This window comes from Athene noctua, chromosome 6 (genome assembly GCF_965140245.1).
Source record: "Athene noctua chromosome 6, bAthNoc1.hap1.1, whole genome shotgun sequence".
In the NCBI taxonomy this organism is placed as follows: domain Eukaryota; kingdom Metazoa; phylum Chordata; class Aves; order Strigiformes; family Strigidae; genus Athene; species Athene noctua.
The window spans coordinates 48851499-48874794 of record NC_134042.1 but is presented as its reverse complement, the minus strand read 5'-3'; the positions used below and the strand labels follow the sequence as shown (position 1 = coordinate 48874794).

Here is a 23296-nt window from a genome sequence, read left to right as displayed (position 1 = left end):
TCAAAGTACTTGAAAGAGAGGCGAGGCCGGGCTGAGGATGAAGGAGATGCTGGCGAGCTCCAGCCTTGCAGCTCTGCAGCTTTTTCAGGTAGCTTGCCGAATGCTAACGAAGCAGCGAGATTAGTTCGTCTGCACTCCTGCGAACAGGAGTCCTCAGTGCTTCTGAAGGGCTGTCAGCGTGGCAGAGGGGAGAGGAATGTAGGAAGTCATGCAGGGTTTGAAAGTCCTCTGGGATCCCGAGAGAAAATAATTTCTATTTGGTTCATTCTATTCTATTCTATTCTATTCTATTCTATTCTATTCTATTCTATTCTAATTCTAATTCTAATTCTAATTCTGTTTCTATTATTCTATTCTATTCTGTTCTGTGATAATTCTATTCCCCTCTCTCTTCTCTCTTCTCTCTTCTCTCTTCTCTCTTCTCTCTTCTCTCTTCTCTCTTCTCTCTTCTCTCTTCTCTCTTCTCTCTTCTCTCTTCTCTCTTCTCTCTTCTCTCTTCTCTCTTCTCTCTTCTCTCTTCTCTCTTCTCTCTTCTCTCTTCTCCTAATTAAAATTCTGTTCTGTTCTATTCTGTTCTGTCTAGCGCTGATCAGCCCGATCCCGTCCGGGTTGGTGTTGGTGACACAGCCAGGCACTGTGTGACGCAGGGGCTATAGGAGCAGGGCAGCAGGTAATGCCAGCGTTGCGGTCCAGGCAGGTCCCTGGCAGCTGCTTCTCAGGGAGAGCAGCGAGACGCTTCTCCCCACCTTTGTGCCGGCTGCCTCGAGAGCTGATCAGGTTTCACCCCGAAATAACTTTCTTCTGCAAACAGTGGTGGCCATTATAAGGTCTGAAACCTGAGCATGGCCTCGCATTGATTGCTTTAGCAAGCCAGGAATTTATTGCATCTATCGTCTTTCCCCAAAAACTGCTTTCCAGTGTTTCCCCAGTGATATTTGGTGGGACTGGGAAAACAGGGCTTCTTACTGCCTTTTCCACCTCCTCCCTGTGCTGCTGTGACCTGGTCCTGCTGAAGCTGGTGTGGTTTCATGTTCTGAAGTGATTGTCAGCATCTGATGGAGAAGCATCTCTGGGAATAACATTCCCTCCTGTTGCGTTTCCATATAAAACTTCCCACTGTTATTTTGCAGCTTTTCTTGTCATGCTGCTTCATGTTGAGAATTGCAGTTTGTTGTCCGGTGACCATATGTGCATGTTCCATGGCAGCGAAGGGACTGTGGAAAGTCGCAGGTCAGGGAATTTGTTCCTGGTGTCCAATTTTCTGCCTTTAACAAGTCTCTTGCTGTGTTGTTGTTTGCAAAGTATCCCAGAAGAGGAGCGGAGGCTTTGCAAGCGTTACTCATGTGAATGATTCTCTTTATGGGATTGCCAGCATGCGAGAGAGCGGCAGCCTCCAATTCCCCTCTACTAAAGACATTTCTCCTCAAGGAGTAAACTGGGAGTAGCTGGTGGAAGAGCGTTGTCTGTAGGCTTTAGTGAAAGGCTGCTGACTGCAAAAGCAGTCCTCTACATGAAATACTGTGCTGGGTTTGCATTAGCTAAGAAATACCATATCCTCCTAATACCAGGGGGAGACACTGTGGAAGGGTAGAGGAGATGATAACTCAGAGTTGTATAAACCCCATCCTTAAGTTGCCCTTCACAGCACACAAGGAGAGCTGGAGACCTGGAGGATCTGAGTAGTTGTAGGCATCTCTTTGAGCTGGGAAGCGCCAGAGCATCGCTCTCCCCATGGGGAACTGGGATGTAAACCAGATCTCCTGCTGAGATGGAGGTTGCAGAAACTGCCGAGCGGGATGGTGCTGTCGTCATATCGTCATGCAGCAAAGCCGTTCTCTGTCTGGGCTGTGCTGGATGGCTGCTGTCTGCATCTCTCTAGCCAGAGTCTGAATTTCTGGAGGTATTTGGCAATCAGGTCCTTCTGCGGGGTAGACTTGCCTGCAGCAGAGCCCAGATGCATGGGAGAGAAGCGATGCGAAGTGATTTCAGTTGGAAGAGACCTACAGTGATCCTCTAGTCCAACTGCCTGACCAATTCAGGGCTGACCAAAAGTTAAAGCACGTTATTAAGGGCATCATCCAAATGGCTCTTCAACATTGACAGACTTGGGACATCACCACTTCCCTAGGAATCCCCTTGCAGTGTTTGACCAGTAAAGAAATGCTTCCTAAAGTCCAGTCTAAACCTACCCTGGCACCGCTTTGAACAGGATTGTGGCACCTTGACCTTCCCTATGCTCCCCTGCAGCATGTAAGCTACTCCTCCCACCAATGCATCTATATTTTTGGTTGCTCATCATCTTACTGCATCTTTCCAACTTCACTTCTAGCCAAGAAAAGCTTCCAGCACCATTTCTGAGGATCCAGCAGTATGCTTTTCTCACCACTCATTTCTTCATGCTGTTTGCAGGGATGCAATTACGGCTTGAGGCATCGCAGGGACAACTTACAGTGACCATAGTGCAGAATTTACTCACTGCAAAATCCCAGAGAGAATTTCGTAGCTCTCCTAATTGACGAGATTTGTGCATGTTTACCACTGTGTTGCTGTAGATCGGCTCAGAGCCGCTTGAGGAGTGCAGTTGCCAATCGACTGTAATGAGTAACCTGGAGGGTAAGAGAGAGGGGTCAGTGGCTTCCAGAAATCCCGTCACTTCTTGTGGTCATCACTTATGAGTAGCGTAGGTTGAATCTTTCCATGTGGTTTACTGCAACACGTTTCTGCTCTTCAGGGGAGAACAAGATGCAGGAAGGGGTTTTTCCTCTGCAGGAAAACCTGTTTCTCCCTCTTCCTCCACAAAAATACCTGGTTTCCATTTTTTTGGAAATTTCTTCCCAAATATTACAGAATTTGGTCAAGAAAATGAAATCTCAAATCCTTCTTGTGGTTTTCTGGTAGTTGAAAATGGATGTTTTATCCAGGAAGTGGGGAGGAGGAGGGTGGATTTTGGTTTGACTGAAAACTTGCATTAACTGGTAAAAGCTTTTCAGGTTTCAAGCACTAAGAAGTGTTGAAGTTGTTGTTGCTCGTTGCTGGGAGAGTGGTTGGTTTTCTACATCAGTCTTAAGGCTCAAGAAAATAGTGTTAAATGGAGATTTTACAATTGAACAGAAAACATGGTCCCACGGGAGCCTTGCGATATTTCCATGGGTGTTTTAAGGATGATTTTCACTTTCTCTCCTCCTCTGCTGTCTACGCTAATGCTGGTGGTCAGCACTGATAACACCAGCCCTTGGACCACCGTTAGCTGTTGGGAGCTACATCCGCTGCTGCCAAACATCCCCAATGCCCATTAGTGTATAAACAGTGTCAAAATGGGGCTGTATGAGTTTTTTGGGCTCCTCAGTGTAATTTTGGGGACTTCTATGGGCAGCAGCAGTTATGGGAGAGGAACCAGTGGCTCCAGCACCATGCATGGCCAAACCAGCCAGCCGAGCAGCGGGAACGTGTAATTGCAAGGACTGGTGTTCTTCTTTGTTCTCTAAGTTAAATGTCCACATTGACCCGTGTCATGTTGTGTTCACGGTGGAAAGAGCATCATGGAAACCTTCCTGGTGAAACTGCTGTGACTGCAGCACCACTGGATTGTTTTAGTACCACCCCCTCCACCAAAGCCTTGCAGCTCCTGGGATGTTTTCATGAAATACAAATAAAAATTGGGCGAACAGCAGTTTTATTCTGAAGGAACAATGTCACTCTTTGTTTTGAGGTCCTGCAGCATTTTGTGGGTATACAAGAAGCAAAATGTGAAGCTGGTTATAAAGGAAAGACAAGCTGGCTGCCTGAACGTGCCAGCCACAGGCGGCACTGAAACGTGATGAATTCCCCGGTGAAAAGTGCATTTTAAGCCGGTGTTTCTGCCTTGTGAGTTCTTGTTACAGCTGGCAGAGATACAGGGAGTCAGCCGAGTGCTGGTACCGCTGTTCTGGTACAAGCTGTCAACTGATAAGAGACAGCTCTTCCAGTCCACTGGGGTTTTTTTGTTTGTAAAAAAAAAAAAAAGGAGTTTCACTTTGCTTTGAATGTGTCTGTTATAGATGCACAGATTTTTCCCGTCCTCCCTTACTCAGCCCCCAGCTCTCCCCTCCCTCCTCTTTGACGTTGGCACTTTAGGGCAGGATCAAAGTGGGTGAAATTAGAAAGTCTCCTCCTTACGGTGATTCATTGCTGGCTTTGGTCAAGTGCTTTGCACTGGGTGATGTGAACAGCAGAAAGTAGAAGGGAAGGATGTCTCCACTGCCTAACTCCTTCTGCACCCAGACCGTGCCGCGTGGGGGGGCATATCTGTTTCTCCTCGCTTCACAGCCAAGCGATTGTAGTTTTCTGTTCATCGTACCTTATAGCCAAAGCAAAACATGTCAGTTTTTACCCAGGGAGGAAATCTTGTTGAATCTGAGATCTAATCGGATCAATTGAATTGTTTTCTCTTTTATTTGCTTCAGGGAGTTTGAAGTGATGAGCAGCTCAGTGTTTCCCCTGGCTCCCACAGGGCAGAGAGCTGTGTCCACCCAAAGCCAGAGTTTGATTTTTACACCTCAAGCACTGCACAGAAATTTTCTTTTTTTAAGTCCTGGGTATGTTTTCCCTGTGAGGAGCTTGACAGCATAACAGGCTCTTGCTCTTCAGTGTGCATGCAGCAAGAGGGGCACCCTGTATGGATGTTCTCTGTTGTCTGACTCTGGTTTCCAGCAATAGACTCCATGCCCCTGTAGCTCCTGAGAACCAAGACAAACCTCAGACTGAACCACAACCTATCTCATCTTTATTTAAAAAAAAAGTCTTGAAAGAGTTGCACAAGCTTTGTGCAACCTGGATTTATGCAAGAAGCCAATTTATCATGGAAGGGGTTATGTGGGGGGCAGGAACACTCCTTCTACTGCTCCAGACACTTGTGAAAATTTTAACAGAGAAGGGAAAATAGTAATTTTGTGGCTTGCAGATACAGATTCAGCCTGTTACCCTACACTGCCTGCAGTCCTCCTGAGTGGTTGTGGAAGCCTTTGGCTGGGACATGGAGGAGGATCCAACATTCATCGCAAGAGGTGGGCTGAGCCCCTGGCATGGTGGGGGTCCCCCGTGGCTTTGCTGTGATCGCGGGGCTTGTCCTCGTGCAGCTGCAGCTCGGGGCGTTTGTACAGCCACCCCAACCAGGAGTGTTTTGTTGCACGCTCAGACCCACCTGAAGAAGCCAACCTGGGGCCACCAAGGAGGTTCTCCCTTCCCGGTTGCTGTCTGCTCCAGGGAGAAGTGTTGCTGCGGGGGGCAGGGAACTGCTTCAGGTTCAACACAGAGAGTTTTGAAATGTCAGGGCCAGCAGACATGGACACAACATTGCACACAACCTTCTCCCCCCCAGCTCCTGGTCTCCTCTTTCTGCAGTGGCTCGGTAGTGCCTGACAGGACCAGAGGCAGCTTGGGCACAAGGGGGTTTTGTAGAATTTTCATCCAGCATTTTGCTAAGAGCAGCAGCAGATCATGATGGTGACTTTCATTCATAGCACTTAGATGTGTATAAAAGCAAAACTTTCCTTAGAACTCCTTTTTCTCCAGGCATCGTGTTTCCTCTTAATACATGGAAATTACACTATTGGCCAAGTGCGGTTCCAGCATTTATTTTTATTTTTAACATTTCCATGTCTGCTGTGGGACAGGAAGCAATGGTAGCAGTCCCTAGCATCCAAAGACAGGAACCAGTTTGTTTTATCTTTACTTTGGCCACGTTAAATTTTGCTGAGCACGACTTGGCCAAGCTCCAGGATGCTGGACTAAGCCCACCATATTCAGAGAGAAGTGAATAATTACTACTTTGTGGTAGTAACACAGGAAGGAGCGAAAAAGTGTTTGCAAAACGCTTTGAAGATAATGACACCCCCCAGTTTTATGAGTGGTGGCATTACAGAGCATGCTCTAGATAGTTAGTTAATGCTCGGTGATTAGAGGACTGGACAAGAAACACCATTTCCAATGGTGCCCAAATTGGACTTCCTTTAAGAAGGGAGTGGTGAAAGGGAGGGCTTAGCCAAAAATAAACGAGCATCTCAAAGGCAGATGGTCCTATTCACAGACCTAAAATTACACCAGCAGGATGAAAGGAATTAGCATCTGGTGGCGAAGGGAGGGCAGTGTCACTGCGCGGGGTGGGTGACCAGATGGCCCGGGGCTCTGTCGGATGTCCTCCTGCAGGCGGTTTCAACCTTTCCCCATTTGCAGACCTCAGTCTTTTTATTTTTTATTTTTTTTCTGGGGAGGTGCGGATTCCTCCGGAGCAAATGTAGGCTTGCTGGCAGGAGGCTCATGTCTCCCAGTTACCTTTTATGGACCTGTTAACACCCTGCTTCTGCAGCCACTGCAGGCTGGAGCGAGCGAGTGCCGAGGAGCCTTCGGCTCAGGCTGGGATCTTTCGGCAGCGCAGCACCGTGGTTAATCCCAGGGATAAACCCGTGCCCGTGCAAACCTCATGAAGTTCAACAAGGCCAAGTGCAAGGTCCTGCACGTGGGTCAGGGCAATCCCCCACACAAACCCAGGCTGGGCGAGGAGGGGATTGAGGGCAGCCCCAAGGAGAAGGACTTGGGGGTATTGGTGGATGGAAAACTGAGTATGAGCCAGCGATGTGCGCTGGCAGCCCAGAAAGGCAACGGTGTGCTGGGCTGCACCCAGAGCAGGGTGGGCACAGGGCCAGGGGGGATTCTCCCCTCTGCTCCGCTCTGTGAGACCCCCCTGCAGGGCTGGGTCCAGCTCTGGGGCACCAACAGCAGAAGGACACGGACCTGCTCGAGCGGGGCCAGAGGAGGCCACGGAGATGCTGGGGGAGCTGGAGCCCCCCTGTGAGGACAGGCTGGGAGAGTTGGGGGGGTTCAGCTGGAGGAGAGAAGGCTCCGGGGAGACCTTAGAGCGGCCCCCCAGGGCTGAAAGGGGCTGCGGGAAAGGGGGGAGGGACAGGATGAGGGGTGATGGTTTTAAACTGACAGAGGGGAGATTTGGATGAGATGTAAGGCAGAAATTCCTCCCTGTGAGGGGGGTGAGGCCCTGGCACAGGCTGCCCAGAGAAGCTGTGGCTGCCCCCTCCCTGGAAGGGTTCAAGGCCAGGTTGGACGGGGCTTTGGGCAACCTGGGCTGGTGGAAGGTGGCCCTGCCCGGGGCAGGGAGTTGGAATGAGGTGATCTTAAAGGTCCCTTCCAACCCAAACCATTCCATGAGTCTGTGATGATGGACGTGCCAGCCCTGGCTTGGGGAAAGCCTGTAAAGGTTCAAGCACCTGGTTTCTCAATAAATGTGCAGCCGGTCACCTCTTTTCTGTGGAATCCTTAGCTGAAATTAGGTGCAATGGTTGTGGCTGCTCCGGATGCTTGGGGCCCTGTCCTCCTGCGTCCTGGACGGATGCTCACCAGCTGTTTCCCGGAGCAGTGTTTCGGGGTGCAGAGGGGCCAACACTTGTTTAAAGGATTGTTTTCCCTTCCCAGATGGAGCACCAAAAGCCTTTCATAGAGCCGTGCTCTGAATCCCATCAGCAGCCTGATCTAGGTTAAAATGACCTTTTTTAGTTTATTGCCCCCCCTCCACCCCCGTGTTATTTTTAGCCTGGAGGAGGCCAGTGTTCATGGCACATCCCCACACACGGTTGCATTGGAGGGGTGGGGATGTGGGGCCCAGTGCATGTGCTGCTGTAAGGGGAACCCCCTTGCACCCTATCCCTGCCTCAACCCTGTGCTGCAGGTCACTGCAAGTGCATTTCTCTAGCCTGGCTTCAGACAGTATTTGAAAACTCATAAGATTTAAAAGCACCCTTGCAATGCAAGAGAAAAATCTAAGAGCTAAGATTTAAATCCCTCTCCCCCTCCTCGTGTATATGGGGGATTTGGGGAAGGATTGGATTTGGTCCTGGGTTTGTAAATGTTAATTGTACAATATATCATGCCATTCTGCAAAGGACGGGTCAGAAATCTCTGGAAGAAGTCGCTGACTGGTGGGGGTTTGCCTTCCTACGTAGCCACATTTATTTTTATTTTACTTTTGAGCTAGTATTCCAGGAAAGCCCATTAAAAGCTGGCAGCCGCCTGCTAGCGAGCAGCTTGCCGGAGCTGAGCGCCGACGTGTGATGCCGGAGGAGCTGCGCCGACGGTTGGGGATGACTGATGGCGCGAGGTGTCGGTGGAAAGGAGGGGAAAAAGGGGATGTTCTCACTCCGCTGAACTTCCTTCCTTTGTGTTTCCTATTAAGCCGAGGGAACCGCGCTGATGCGGCTGCTTTTGCAGCCTTCCAAGCTCCAATTTAATTGTGGATGATTTCATCCTGGCCTTTTTATGTTGAAGCCAGTGGCCTGCGTCATGCAGCAGTGAATTTAGGCAGGTTTTATTTGCATGTGAGTCATTGAGCTTTTCCAGCTGAATGTCACCAACTTGGAATTTTTGTCTGATTTTGTTGTTGTTTTTGTCTCTTGGTGTTTTTCCACGGGGCTTTTTCCTTACCCCTTGCCGCCTGCACCCTGCCATCCCTCCACACACACCCCCCCCCCCCCCCCCAAAAAAAATAGGAAAAGGCTAAATGTGAGTTTGAGTTGGCAGTGCGAAAGGACGGGATTATGAATGTTCGGGGAGGGGGGGGAAAAAGGATGCTTTATGTCGCTGGGAGGGAAGGACCGAAGCCAAGTCAAATTGAGGGCTCTAATTTAGGAGCGGTGTTATTACAGGTCAGAGGGAGTCAGTTACTGGCTAAATTGGGAGAGCTGTCACATGCAGGAGCTGTAAATGCTGCTCACATGGCTGGGGCACACAGGCTCTTGGACAGCTCGGTTTGATTTTGTTGACAACGCTTAAAAAACCCGATAATAATAATAATAAAAAAATCTGTTTATTTTCCCTCAGAATATAGGCTCCGTAGCAGTGGCTCTCTGCCTCCGCTGCCTGCTTGTCCCGGCCCTCGCCTGCCCTTTGCACAGAGAAGTTTATAAATAGAGCAACTCCTCCATTATGTGCAGCTTCAGTCTCTTTATTTTTATACTGGAATCTGTTCAATGATTAACAGTTTAAACCATGTGCTGTATATCAATACCTTACATACCCTTCATAACTTATTTTTAGTATTATTTTTCCCCCTTCTAAATCCTTTATCCATGTTAGGCAACACAGTTATGACATTCAGATAATTTTTTTATTATCTTTTTTTTAGCCTTTGAAGAAACTTATCTGCATTTCAATTGAGCTTTTGCTAAAAGGCTTTTTGCAATTGAAATTAAGAAGTCAGAGGAGTATTTCCTCCGTGCCTGTGGTTGTGCCTTTAGTCTCCTCGCTGAAAGCCAGGAACATTTGGGCGTTTTTATGGATTAGGCTCAAAGAAGAGATACAGAAATCGCATGTTTTATTTCTTTGGCTTCCTGTGTCCTAGGAAATTCCACTGAAAATCTGGATTTGAGGGCGTGTGGACATATATGAGCAATATAACCCCAATGTAAGTGAAAGCAGGCAGTGAACTCATTTCCCACCTGTACCCCCATGTCCCAGAAGGAGCAAAACCAGCAGTGTTTTGCTGTTGCTGAGCTCACGAGCTCAAAGAAGCAATGGGACTTCTGGAAGCAATCTGTAGCCCCCTGTTTAATTAGACCTTTAATCTTCACTGACCCATCCCATTGCCCTGGGCTGAGCTGCCTCTGTGGGCCGGCTAAGCTCAGCTAACTTTGCACAGCAGCCAACAAAAGCCACTTGACCCAGGATCTCGTCGGGATATCTTTGTCCATCAGCTCTGGCATGACTGCTTTGATATTTCTGTCTCCATATTGCATGCACAAGGGCTGATGGACTCTCCTCTGCTCCGCTGTCCAAAAGAAACAGCATTTTGGTGTCATTTCTGCTGCGATAGCTTTTTTTCACCCACCCTGTAAGCTCCTGCTTTCTGCTCCTCTCCTGCACCAGTCGGTCAAGGTGGAGAAACACCTCACCTGATGGTGTCCACACCATTGATGGTACTTTTCCAGTTTTGCTCACACTGTGGTGTGTACCAGGCACTATTATCCTGTGCTTTAATAAGACTATTCTCCCCATCTGAGGCTTGAGAGCGTGATGCCCCTGACACCCAGGAGCTTGTCAAGTAAAGAGGAACCGGCACTGTGAGTCCTTGTCCCGTGTCAGGTTGGCTTCACTCTTCAGGACACTCTTGTAGGAGGTTGGTTTGTCTACCAAGCATGTCCTCCTCCTGGCCTTCAGGTGAGAAACGAGGAGGTGGTACCTCATCCCTGCTGCTGCCCCATCTGGCTCTGCATTCTTATTTCTGACACTGAACTATTTCCCACATTTTTCTATCCAAGTGCTGAGTACTCGGACAGAACTTGTGGGATTTTCACTCTTTTTTCACACCCATTGGCACCAGCTGTCGTTGGTGGAGTCATCACTCCACGAGACCACGCCGGCTGGACTGCAGATTGTGAAATCAGTGAAGCAAATTAGTCTTTCCCAAAGTGTTCTCCTCAGCCACGTGGCATTGAGGAGCTCCAGTGCCGTCATACATGTGGTGTATGTTCCCTTGGCACCTATGGGGTTTTTGATAAGGTTTCCCAGCGTGTTGTCTTTGCTCTGAGTCAGTGAAATGCTCTCAACGTTGCACAGCTCTGCACTAAATTAAAAGTCATGTTGCTAGGGAGTGTTGTGATAATACATGGTATTACGCTCTGTAGCAAAAGTGTGCATCAAATCTGGCCTAGAAAACAAATCCATAAAACCTCCCATCAGATGCACAGCATGAAAATTGAGTGTACTTCAGCTTGGTATTAAATATGTCATGGAAAAAGATTCCCGCTCCTTCTGAATTTCCTGAAAGTCTGCTTTGGGCTGAAAACTGTAGTGGCTGCAGCCAATTTAGAGAAGGAAAAATCCCTGCTCTTGTTGCTGTCTGCAGAAGCATGCTTAATGATCGTGCCATGCGATTCTCCAGTGCTAAAAATATATTGCTTCTGGGTTTGTACAAACAGCCTCCTAATAACTGGAGCTCTGGCAAGCTCGTGAGGTAGAGGGGGAAAACAGTGTAAAAAATGTGAAAATCTCTTCTCTTTCTACTCGCTTGCAGCACGGTAGAGGCAGGCGCTTCTGTTCTTGTGACTCTCAGCATGAATTAAGGGATGTTTTGTTGAGGGATGTCCCAGTTTGTTCTGCTTCTGACCAAAATAACGGGCATTTTGGTCACTTTTGAGTTTACAACTTGGATGGGGAGCGCTGAGCTGCCTGCCCTGCAGCTCTGTCTGCTGGTGGGGTTTCATTAGCTTGTTTGGGGTAACAGGAGGAGAAGATTGAGGCTTGTCTTTGAGGCTGGCTTCAATGCCAAAATTGCCAGCTCATGCTAATGCTGTCCCTGCTGTGAGATCGAGAAATACAGTCCCAGGTTTGAGCTGCTCAACCTGGGGACATCCTTTCCAGTCATCTCCTCCACACAAGGAAGGGACTGATGCTACAAATGGACACTTGATGGGGCTGCCGTTGCTTTGGAGAGCTTGATGCAGAGGGGAGATGCCAGTAATAAACAGCTGAACTTGCTGCCCAAGCAGAACTGCCTTTAAAAGGGCAATGAGTTGAGTAGAGCTCGTGTCTTATTCCCCCCAGGGGTTTTTTGTTGTTGGTTTTTGTTTTTTTTTTCCCCCAGAAGCTACATGTCATACAGTTGCCCACTCTTAGCCTGCCTTCCCAAGAGGAGTTGCAAGAAATTGGCTGTTCTTCAAAAGTGAAGTGCATTCACGATGCAGCAGCCAGCTCCCAGGTGCTCATCCACGTCCACCTCACCTCTGCATCAGGCTGCCTTTGTTTCAGAGCACTGCCCAGCAGGGACACACCTTTTATGAAGCACAGAAAATAAGGCCAACGATGGCCAACGAGCCTTTTGCAACCCATCTGTGCCGGCAAACTTGCCCATGCAGCCTTGGCAGTGGCTGTTGAAGAACCTGCCTGTTGCACGCAGGGGGATGTTGGGGATGGTTGCAAGAAGGTTGTGTCTTTTGAACAGAATTGTTTTCAATTATTAAATCCGCAGTGTTACGTTTAACAAGTCAACGAGATATTGAGTAGATAATTTACACAGAGGTTCTTGATCTTGGTCATTAAAAATGGAGAAGATGCTCCACAAAGTCCTCTGTGCTCCTGTCAGTGCTGAATCCTGCAGTATAATCAGAAACACTTTGCTTTTGCTGGCTGTATGGCTCGTTTTGTTTTTCCAAGGAACGAGTAGTGCCTGCAGCAGGGACTTCCCCGGCCACCTCCTTTTGCATGACGTGCTGTGCCTATTGCTCCATTTTTATGGCATTGCTTTCCTGCATCCACACTGGTCTGTTCACCTCCCCTCCTGCTCAGAGCTTCTCTGCAGCAACTGCTCGGGTGGAAAAGAAACATTAGGAAAGTACTTAATGTATTTTTAGCCTCTTAGAATGTGATGTAGCTGCTGGAAACACGGAGGAGAGCCAGCTCTGTGTGAACCGATAGGTTGTAGCACTTCACCAGCAAATTTTCTGTCGAGCCCTGGTGCTCCTTGGCACCGTTGTGGAGCCGGGGTGCAAGGTGGGTTATGGGTGCTGATGAACAAAAGGTCCTTCTGTCCTTCAAAGAGGTCATCTGCACTAAATCTGTACAGGAGCTGACCAGCTAGGGAAAGGGGGAATTCAGTGATTGCCTTTTTATATCTTTTATAGACCGAAGATGCTGGGGTAGTGCTGAGCTGCGCAGCCACCTTGGACCCAGAGGTTTGTAGCTGTTGGGGTGGGTGCTTTGGGAAAGCACTGAGCCCCAGTTGCCACAAATAGCAGTCCCTGAGCTCTCCTGGTGTCCAGGGCCTTGTCTGCAGACCTGGCTTTTGCCAAGGCTTGTTACAGGGCGAGAGCTTGGCCACTACTCCCCAGGTTTCTCCCCAAGCCGGGCTGTTAGACCTGCTCGGGAGGGAGCAAAAGCAAAAAATAAAAAAAAAACAAACCATTTGAGAAGTTTTCTTGGCTTTTCTTCTGTCAAATCCTGCGTTAGCCACCAGGATGAGTGGTTCTGAGGACCTGGGAAGAAGCTATCCCTGGGATGCAGAGCTGGCCTTTCCCGGCTGCTGCAGCACAGAGACACAGGAGGTGCCAGGAAGCCACTGGTGCCAGATTCAGCCGGCGCTGATGCTGTTTGGCACGACTCCTGTTGTCTTCAGAGGTATAGGATTAGGTCCTCCTGCTCCGTGCCGAGGTCAGCTCTAGCACAGGCATAAATTCAAACCCGTTTGAACGTAGCAGGGGGAGGTTGATGGGGTTTACACACCACGCTGCAGCCTCCTGGCCCGCAGAGGTGCCTAGAAACGTCACCAGTGTCATCTTGCCTGTGTTAAACGTGGTTTTGCATGAGATTGGGGTGAGATGAGGAGCAGGTTCATCGGCATTTCAGTGTCAGCTCTCATCTCCATCTTGTGCAATCGGCAGGTCTGAAATAACCTTTATCGTTGAGATTTTTTTTCCTTTTAATTTGCAACAGCAAAGAGGCACATGCTGAAATTCTTATTATTTGGCCTCTCATGGAGGGAGAAATCTGCCAGGTTTAACAGCAAGGGTACTGATGTGCTCTGGATGGGGTACAGAGAGGGTTTCCAACAGGGTTCTCACTTTGTTTTCTTCAGTGTTGGTCTTTTGAGTGAGGCTGATTTAGGAGGAAAATTATGTAAATTCACCCAAACAAAGTATTGTGAATAGTTCAGTGTGTAGGTGCTAATTGCTGCAAATAATAATCTAAATCCCTTCATCTGGAAACACGCTGTAGTTTACCTTGAGTTGAGCTGCTGCAGTGGGAGCCAGGGCAGAGGTTCATGTCCACAGCAGCATTAGAGAGATTTGTGTGAAGGGTGGTGGGGAGTTGGACCATCTCACAGACCAGTAAATCCAGTTGCAGGAAGGCTGGGACTAGCAGCAACCTGCCCTTGGTCGATACGCTCAGTGCAAATTCAGACCTGGGGTTGAAATTTCTTAGTTTTTTGCTCTTCTGCTTTAACTTCACCGCAAAGCACCCTGTGTGAGATGGGGTATGATCTCTCCACCCCACTCGTGCTTTTCACCAAGCCGAATTAAGACCTGATTCACATGGGTGCTGGAAGTCATAGAGCCAGCAGAAGTGTTGCCGTGGGCTCAAGATGAATGAGCATAGAGCCATGACATGTTAGAGACAGGACATTTGAGTTTCTGCTGAGCGTACCAGTAACAGGAGCAGAAGGTGATGTGAGCGCTGATGCCTGAGCACCTTCATTTGAGAAAACGCAGGACATCAAGGAGCTCTTTAATTCCGACTGGAATTTGTCTGGAAGCTGAAACCAGACAAATTCAGGCTTAAAGCAACTAAATTAAACTGGAAGTGAAGGCAACTGAAGTGCTTGGGAGACATTGGAAAAAACAGCCGGTAGATGTAGGGTTGGAGTTTGTCTCTTGGTGGCTGTTCACTGGGAGATGGATGACATTTTGGCCAAACGGAGGTTGTGGGGCTGCGTTTGTATGCAGGGTCAGGTTTCTTGACCCCTTTTGCCCTGTTGAAGACACCCAGGTGGCTGTAATCGGTGTTAGATACCGGGGCAGACTCTGGCGATGACCTCGGTTACCGCAGATTCTGATGGTTTGGATGGAAGTGCAGCATCTTGCATGCGTGTATGGAGGAGCTGGCAGGTACTGACGTGCTGCTGGGTCTTTATGCAGCAGGAGGAGCCCAGGTACTGTTTTTTCTGCCTCTGCTATAAAAGTGGGTGTCTCCAAGCAGCTATGCCCATCACCCAGAGCTGGTGCCGCATCCGTAATGCAGGAAACGGTGAACAATGGGAACCTCTTCTGCAAGCTGCTGAAAAAGGCCTCCTGCAAAACCTTCCTCCAGACCCAGAAATAGCCATTGCTTGCGCCAGGGCCACTGATTTCAAGCTCACTTGAAGCAGTTGCAAGCTGCCTAAGAACAGATTGTATTTCTGTTTTGCTGTTGGCCGTCCAAGACATGAAAACCTCAGTGTTGTCCATCCCTAGGAGGGCTTGGTTGCTGTTCAGGAGCACTCAGTTCCTCCCTCTAATCCCTAATGCTGCAGCACATCCCTTTGCAAGATCAGGGATCCCAGCCTTAATTTTTGGTACAAACTCCTGTTTTTTCTGCCCAAGTTCATCTGAGAGTGCTGATCCATTCAGCCCTTGCTGTGAAGATGCTCTGTTTGGTGGGTGCTCTTCAGATGTGCACATCTAAGTCTTAATCATTTCTTGCTTGGACAAATTATCTGAATGGGCTTTTGAGAACTTTTAATGGAAAATGTTGTTAAACTGAAAACAAAGGCATAATAAAACAGTAATTTAAGAGCAATTTGCTGACAACTGGAGCCCTTAAATGCACTGACTTACATTGTGGAGCAACGGTACCAAGCCTACTATTTGAACATAGTCTTTGTCACTTGGAAAATCCTTGGGCAGTTTTTAAAACACTTCCAGTCTTTAATTGTTGTCCTTGTTACTCATAATAAGCTGTTGCCTAGCTCATAAATTACACATCATTCATCTCGCCTGCTTCATTGAAACCCCAGTCTACATATTTGTCTGCTTCACTTGTGAAATGTGGTAAGTTGTATATGACAACAGGAGGATAACCCAATTTCTGCTTTCAAAATGAAAAGGTTTATCTTGGTTGGGGTTGGTTGGTTTTTGGGGGTCTTTTTAAGCACTTCAGAGGTATCCCACATTGCCATTGTTCCTTGGAAACATCTCACGTGGTGAGGCACACGCGTTCGTGTGCCTGTGCTGACAGCTCCTCTCAGCCATCCCTCCGGGCAGGGTCAGTGTTTTCGAGGCAGGAGTCAGAGATCTGTTTGCAAAAATCAAAAATAGAAGAAAAAAACAGTCAGTTAGGTTTCTAAATGCAGGCACCAGGGTGCCGCCCGAGTTGTTCTTTGCGGGCATCCGCAGGGACTGTGCGTATCCCTGCCTTTGTCCATCCAGACTGGCTTTACCTTTGGAAAACTGCAGCTGTTCCCCAAGTACACCATGAAAAGCTTCAGGAGCTCCACGTGCCTTACTGGCGGTTGAAAGAACCATCTATCAGGAGGCAGGTTCAAAGTAAAGGCAAGAAAGTCCTTCACGCAGTGCGGCGTTAGAGGTGGGTCCGGCAGCACCGGACACGAAGGCAGTTAGTTTGCGGGGATCGAGAAGTGATTAAGCACATTTGTGACAGAAAGATCTGATGAACGCTTAGTAAACAGACAAACATCACCTCTTTCTCAAGCCAGAAAGCCCCAGTTTCGGGGATAGCATTTAACCTATTGATAGCACAGCACAGGTTTCAGCCTTGGAAGCAGGACCCGGCTATATTCGGTGCTGTATTTATACGTAGGCACCCTGTGCATGCATCAGCTGTGCTGTGTGGCAGCAAAATTACATCAGATAGGTAATCCTAAATTAGAAAGTAGTCATATCCCACCTTCATTCAGCCTCTCACCCGAGAAAGACTCTTGTAATAAAAATCAGGATTTTTCTCCTTCCCAGCAGCTCCCATCCCTTCCCAGTACAGGGGTCACAGGGCTGGGATGGGAGCTGGCTCCTTAGGGTGCTCATGATCAGTTGTTATTTTAGCTCATCTCCAAAAGGAGATGTCTCTGCAATGACAGCAACGGGCAGGACAGGGATTTGGGGGAGTTTCAAAGCAATAAGGTGGAGTTTCTAACTTTGGGGCTTTATGCTCAGATTTGCCTGCGGCAGATATCAGTAGTCTTGCCAGCCCTTACAGCAGCAAAAGCCTTGTGACAGAAAGCATCAGGCATCCTTGAAGCAGCACACGGGGGAACTAATGAGGCTTTAATGTGATTAGTGCCTGCGACCCCCTGCACAACCACGCGTAGCGTGCTGGGACCCCGGGATGTGGGAGCCTGAAACCAGGACCCGTCCTAACCGTGACTGACCCAGGGGGACTTGTTGTGGCAATAAAGAGTGAGACATCCCAGATGTCTGGGAGTGCATGGCAGCAGGTATGGAGCTGAAGGGGGGCTCCTGCATTCAGGGAGAGGGTGGAGAGGGGTTTCAGGGCGTTGCCAGCCCCTGTCCCCTTGCCCAGAGGCAGCTCCAGCTTTCCTCCTCCCATGCTGCCCTCTCCAGATCTCTCTGTTTTCTGGCAGATAGGATTAAGCCTGACCTTCCACCCCATCTCAGAGAGAGACAAACCTCTTTCAGATCTAATTATTTTCCATTTTTGTTTAATTTTGCACATCCTGGTGCTGGCTGAGAAGGAGAGCAGCTCCTGACAGGGCAAGGAAGGGCACCTGGCCCCTTGCCAGCCATAGGCTTTTGGACTAATGCTCCAACTTTTGGGGTTCTTGTTTCAAACACCCAAATCTCTTGGAGGCCCAAGGCAAGTTTCCCAAAAAAGGGCTCTGGCACCATCCTGTGTTTCTCCAGTGGTGACCTTCACGCTCAGCCCCACACTGTGCAAAGAAGAGGAGCCCAGCCACGGCCACTTGCCTCCCCAATCCTTCTCCTCCTCCTCCCCTGCACCCAGTTTGCACTAGGGTCTTTTTTTTCTGCGTGTATTTTGCTACCTAGTTTCTATGTGCAAGTGATACCCACTTCTTTTAGCAATGCCTTGCATGCGTTCTTTTAATGATCTTTTGATTTCTCTGTTTATCTGAGCTGCTGCAAAATCACTCAGCCTCTCCCCACAGGCAGTGCTGGGCTGGGGTTTGTTGGTGCCAGCCTGAAAGTGCTGCTGAATTGCCCCAACAGCAATGATAAAATGTGGGGGTGATAAGGGGATGGGTGACATCCCTCTGCCAGAGGAAGGGAGAAAATAAGATGGGTTTTCAACCCGCCAGGCAGCTGGCTGAGAGGCAGGGGGAGAGAGGGGACAGAGAAATCAGATTAAGCATGACAGGAGGTTTTGCCTGTACCAGTTACATCTGCACATGGAAAATACGAGATGCTCTGGTGGACCTTGAGTCCCGCTATGCCGGCGTATTTTTGACAACTTCACTTAGGTTGAGTGTTGCTTTTCCAAATCCCATTTTTTAGCACCAGAACAACCTCACAGCATCCTTGTGGGCACAGGAGCACGCCCAGAGTACCAAAACTCGCTTCTGCTGCAAACAAAGCAGTTCCTTCTCCACCAAAACTCTACCACACCATGTCCCTTGCACCTCTCAGCACAACAGTATGAGATGGCTCGGGCACGCCATCGGCCGGGTCGGGAAGTGGCTCGGGAAGAGAGGTGGGTCTGTGGAGAAGTAAATAACCACTGCAGAAAGTTCCAGCGAGAGCCGTCGGCGTTTCCAGCAAGCCATCTAGTGGCTTCCTATTAAAATGGTTGCTTGCCTTGAAACTGGGAAGACAAAGCTGAAGGGATGTGTGCTTCTCACCACAGCAGTTGTGTTGGGGAACCGACATCCAGGGTTTGGTCCTAATTGGGAAAGGATTCTACTGTAATAGCTGTCTTCTGGGTCAGGGGGTGGTGGAAGGGTTGGGTTAGCTGCTGGGTGGCCCAAGAGCAAACTTGATGAGTGATCCTACAGATGGACATCCAGATCTTCATTTCACTGGTGTGGGTTTGGTTACCCTAGCTCAAAACCACATGAAGGATATAGGGATAATCAATAATTTAGAGCAGCTTCCTCTACAGTATGGATAGGAGACAGCAGACAGGGAGGAAGAACATAAAGTTTTGGGGTCTTTTTAATAATTTGAGAGCTCAGGGCATTTCACCTAGTGAAGTTTTGGGAAGTGGGTTTAAAGCAAACAGAAGGAAGTCCTTTTGCACCGGATGGTTCAGTTGTGGCACCCTTAGGCACATCCTGCTAGAAGACAGAAAGTTTGAAGGCTTCATAGACAGGTTTCATAAATGCTGGAGGAAAGACCGACCCAGGGCTGGGAAGCATCAGTCGGGTGGTCTAGGTATATCCTGAGCTATCCTTGTCTGGTGTTTGTATAAACTGTTCAGAAAAGCCTCCAGTGATGGAGATTTCACATCTGTAGGCAACCTCTCTCTGCGCATCACTAGCCCTACCTGTGGGAGGTAGTTTCTTCATGTCCAACCTCGTTCACCTTTGCTGCAATTCAGACCTCTTACTACGATCCCCAGGAGACATGGAGAGCAGCTTGTCAACGCCAGTCTTCACCTCTCAGACAGATGACAGGCTGGCTGATGCAGTTTTTATGTGCAACATGGCATTTTGACTGATGTTCAGCCTGTGATGCTTCCTGACCCCAGGCTCTTCCCCACCTGGTACTGCACAATGATTTGTTCCCACCAGCATGCAGATGTTTGCACCTACTTAATGCAGCTATTTTTTTCCCACTTTTCTCCAGGTCTCAACACTGCTTGACTTCTAATCCAGTTTTCTGGAGTGTTTTCATTTCTCCTAGCGTGATACCTGCACATCGAATACATTTATCACAGCACCCGAAACACCGATGACATACTGGGTAGTGTCACGGCCGGGCCAAGTCCCCTTGCTCAGCACATCCTCCCAGTCTGACGGTGAATCACCAGTAACGACTCTCTCCGTATGGTTTTCTGATGAGTTGTGTGCCCACATTAGAGCAGTTTCGCCTGAGCGTGTTTCTCTGGTGTGCTGCTGAGGAAGCCATGTGCGGCAACACCTAATGAATATCAAGATATACGGTGCTGACTGCTTCTCCAGCTATTCACAGGCCAGTTACTCTGTTGAGGGAGGAAATTAAATTGTTCTTGACAAATCAGTGTCAGCAGTCACTTATCATCTTGTTATCTTCTAAGTGCTCACAAATAGGTTGTTTCATTATTTGTTCCATCAGTTTTCCAGGAGTTGGAGTTAAGTGACGAGTTTGTAATTCCCCGACTTTTCCTTTTGCATATTTTTAAAGCTAAATCCTATGTTTGCTTTTTTTACTGGTCTTCTAAAACCTCTCCTATCTGCCACAAGCTAACAGAGGAACAATAGCTCTGTGGCTGCTTCAGCTGAGCCCTTCTCTCAATACCTTTGGGGCAGCTTATCACTCCAGGCTGGCGGGGGGGGCCAACACCCCAGTTTGGATATTGCCCTCCTGCTGGGATGCTTCTCCTCTTTGCCCTCTGTGGCTCTTGCCTGTGTTAGTTCATTTGAGTCTTGACCCTTTGATTTTCCAACCAGTGCTTTTAAAAGGTTTATCCACGAAGTGCTTTTGTCTAGTGTCTTGCGGAATCTGCAACAACGCAGAAAATCTGGGCCAGATTGTGACTTAGATTAACATTAGGACAACAGCAGTGGAGCTATGTGGCTGTAGAGGTGGGTGTAATTTGGCTTTTTTAGGGATTTTCAGGAGCATCTGGTAACTCTGGGTGTTCAGTTCAGCATGTCTTGCTGTGACCTTGATTTTCAGAGAGTGGTGACCCCCCTGACTGGGAGATGCTCAAGCAGTGGCATTGCACACACAGGCATCCCTTTGGCGTGTCATATTTACTCTGCCAGGGTCTATTTATTTCTTTATTAGCTGTGTTTGCCGATTTCTCAATTCTCTTCTTCTTTTTTTTCCTATTCCTTCAACAGGAATCATTAACCAATGGCAACAGGAATCCAAGGATAAAGTGATTTCCCTATTGTTAACCCACCTGCCTTTACTGAAGCCCGGAAATATTGAGGCAAAAGTCGAATACATGAAACTCTTGCCTAAAATCCTGGCCCACTCGATCGAACACAACCAACACATCGAGGAGAGCAGGCAGCTGCTGTCCTACGCCTTGATACACCCTGCCACCTCCTTAGAGGACAGGAGCGCCCTGGCCATGTGGCTCAACCACCTGGAGGACCGCACGTCGGGTGGCTTTGGCAACCAGAACAGAGGTCGGTCGGATTCGGTGGACTACGGGCAGACTCACTACTATCACCAAAGACAAAACTCCGACGATAAACTCAACGGATGGCAAAATTCTCGAGACTCGGGCATAAGCGTCAGCGCTTCCAGCTGGCAGGACAAAAACCTGGCGTGCGAGAATGGCCATCTGCCCCTCTACTCCTCCTCCTCCGTCCCCACAACCATCAACACCATCGGCACTAGCACAAGCACCAGTAAGTACCCACGGGAAGCTCTGGGGATGGCCACCCACGGCCGCTCTTCACAGCATGGTCCCCCCCATTCTGCTAGAAAATACTGCTTTTCCATGGTTATAGAGGGGCTAAGTTCATCTGGGCCATAGAAAACTCTTTTTTTTTTTTTTTTCCTTTCTTTCCCCTACCTGCTTTTTTATTTCCTGCCTGCCTTTTTTTTTTTTTTTTTCTCTCTAGTCCTGTGGGATTTTACAGACCTTGTAACTGGAGAGGAGGGAAAAACAGCCAAGCTGTAAGAGCAAAAAATGTGCGTTATCAAAGGGAGCCCCTTTTATTTCATGTAGTTCCATCTAGATTTGCAGTTCATGTTTCAAGAGTTCCTAAAGCAAGCGGGGAGCTGATGTTTCATGTCCAAAAGTGAGCCGAGCGGCTTGAGGCAAGTCCAGAAGTGAGTTAGGGGACTTCAGCCAAGTCCAGAAGTGATCTGGGGATTTACTGGGAGGAAAAGGGATTGGGCCCCAAAGCACAAGCATCATTTTTGGAAGCAGGACTGCGATCTACAGTCTTCAGGGCATGTCTGAAAACATTCCCTTGTATCTGCAACACATAGAGGAGTGAAACTGGTAGTGATCAGGGGGTTTAGATGCCCAGTCCTCAGTGTTTTCCAGGAGGGTTGGGTAGCTCTTCCCCTCTGGAGACCCTGCCAGGCTTTGGTGGGAGTGGTGGATGATGCAGAGTCCAGCCCAAGGCTCAGACACTCAGAGATGCTACAGAGCACCATGGCTGGAGATCTGTCACTGGTTTTGTGTGAAGATGCAGTGTGGCTAGAACTGTTTTTAAAAGCAGTCAGTGATGCTTGCAAGCCATCCTTGGGAGAGGAGGAGCAAAGGATCTTCTCAGTGGGATTCAAGAGCTCCTCTGCCCACCCGTTCCCTCTGTCACCTTGGGTGACAGCCATGTTCTCGCCTACAAGGCTGGACGTCCTCCTTCGCTTTGGGGCATTCAGGAGGTCTCTCTCCAAGAGACTTGGCATCTTCCTAGATATAAGGGATGCAGAGAGTACTTGGGGAGGAGAGGCTTCTTGCGGCGAGGGCGCTGGCTTCTCTATCAGTGTGTGGAAAGCCACAATTAAATAGCTGAAAGCTTTAAAATGGTCACTTAAGGCTTCTGGGTTTTTCCCTCTCCTGTAATAAGCATTTTTTTTAGGTGGTGTTTCAAACCGACAGTGATATGCAACACGGCTCTGGGTATATTGCTGGAGTACCCTGGTCCCTGCTTCTCCAGTGTCCATCCTTTCAGGCAGCGCTGCCTGCTCTGCCACATGGGGATTTAGCAGAAGGGTCTCAGCTTCTCCACCTGCTTTGAACGGCATGCCCATCCTGTCCCCTGTCTTTGAAGCCCCGGCTCCTACTGCCATGGGAGTTTGAGAGGTTCAGCTTCTGAGAGCTGGATCCCTACGCTGCAGAGCAGAGCTGTGTCAGGGTGACCAAGCCCCTTGGGAAAGGCTTAACAAGGAGGCAGGGTGAGAAGAACCATGAATGTAGTTGCAATTGGTCTGTTAAACCTCTCCAGGGATTATTTTTTGGGAGGTTTTTCCGTGTGGTTTTTGCATGCCTGGTGGTTTGGAGGCTTCGCACGCCAGGGAGGCAGTGGGAAGAGGTGGCTTCAGAAGGGATCTGGTTCCTTGTGTCAAGAGCTGGAAGCAGGGAGGTCTGATGGGTGCAACACGTTCATCATTGACAGTGGTGGAGCTCTGCAAGATGCATCTTGAAGGATGCTTTTCCAAAACCCCTTTGTGTTTCTTTGAGCCTTCTTGCACGCAGGCTCCTCTTGTAGCAGAAGTAGTGACGCACCTCTTGCCCAGCAGGGTCCTCAGGTAGTAGCAGAAGGTGCCAAAACCCAGGCAACAGCCAAATTATTCAGCAGTGCCCGAGCTGCCGCACTGCTGAGGTTTTTCCTAAATTCTCCAAAATTAGGTGTGTGCAGCACTGAACTGGAGCATTTTTGGGTCTGTCAGCAGGGGTTGTACAGCCCTGCACTTTACCTTGGTCTTTTGCTGAAAGATCACATCGCTGCTCCATCTCTGCCACTTGCTTTGCCACAGCATCCTGTGCCGTAAGTCCAATCCTTCCCAACATCCCACATTAGCTGCTTTTTTGTGGCACCGGGGCAGCTCGCTCACACTGTCTTGCTCTGAGCTGCAAGGTTTATAGTGTCCATCTTCAGGGAACCTTTTCCACAAGCATCACACTGGGGAGCTTTGCCGAGTCATCTAAACACATCTTCAGCCCCATCTACTCCTAAATGTTAAGC

The 23296-nt window shown here is 48.8% G+C and overlaps 1 protein-coding gene across 4 annotated transcripts in view; it reads left to right on the top strand.

Annotated features, from left to right (window-relative positions):
- The window catches only part of SAMD4A (sterile alpha motif domain containing 4A), a 105889-nt gene that overhangs the window by 44111 nt on the left and 38482 nt on the right, over positions 1-23296 (top strand). For all 4 annotated transcript variants that reach the window (XR_012633827.1, XM_074908923.1, XM_074908922.1 and 1 more), the window contains one exon: positions 20486-21004. Coding sequence is in view for 3 of the 4 variants with exons in the window: in XM_074908923.1 (XP_074765024.1) it covers positions 20486-21004 (519 nt within the window). In the remaining variant the exon portion in view is untranslated. The remainder of the gene's footprint in view (positions 1-20485; positions 21005-23296) is intronic.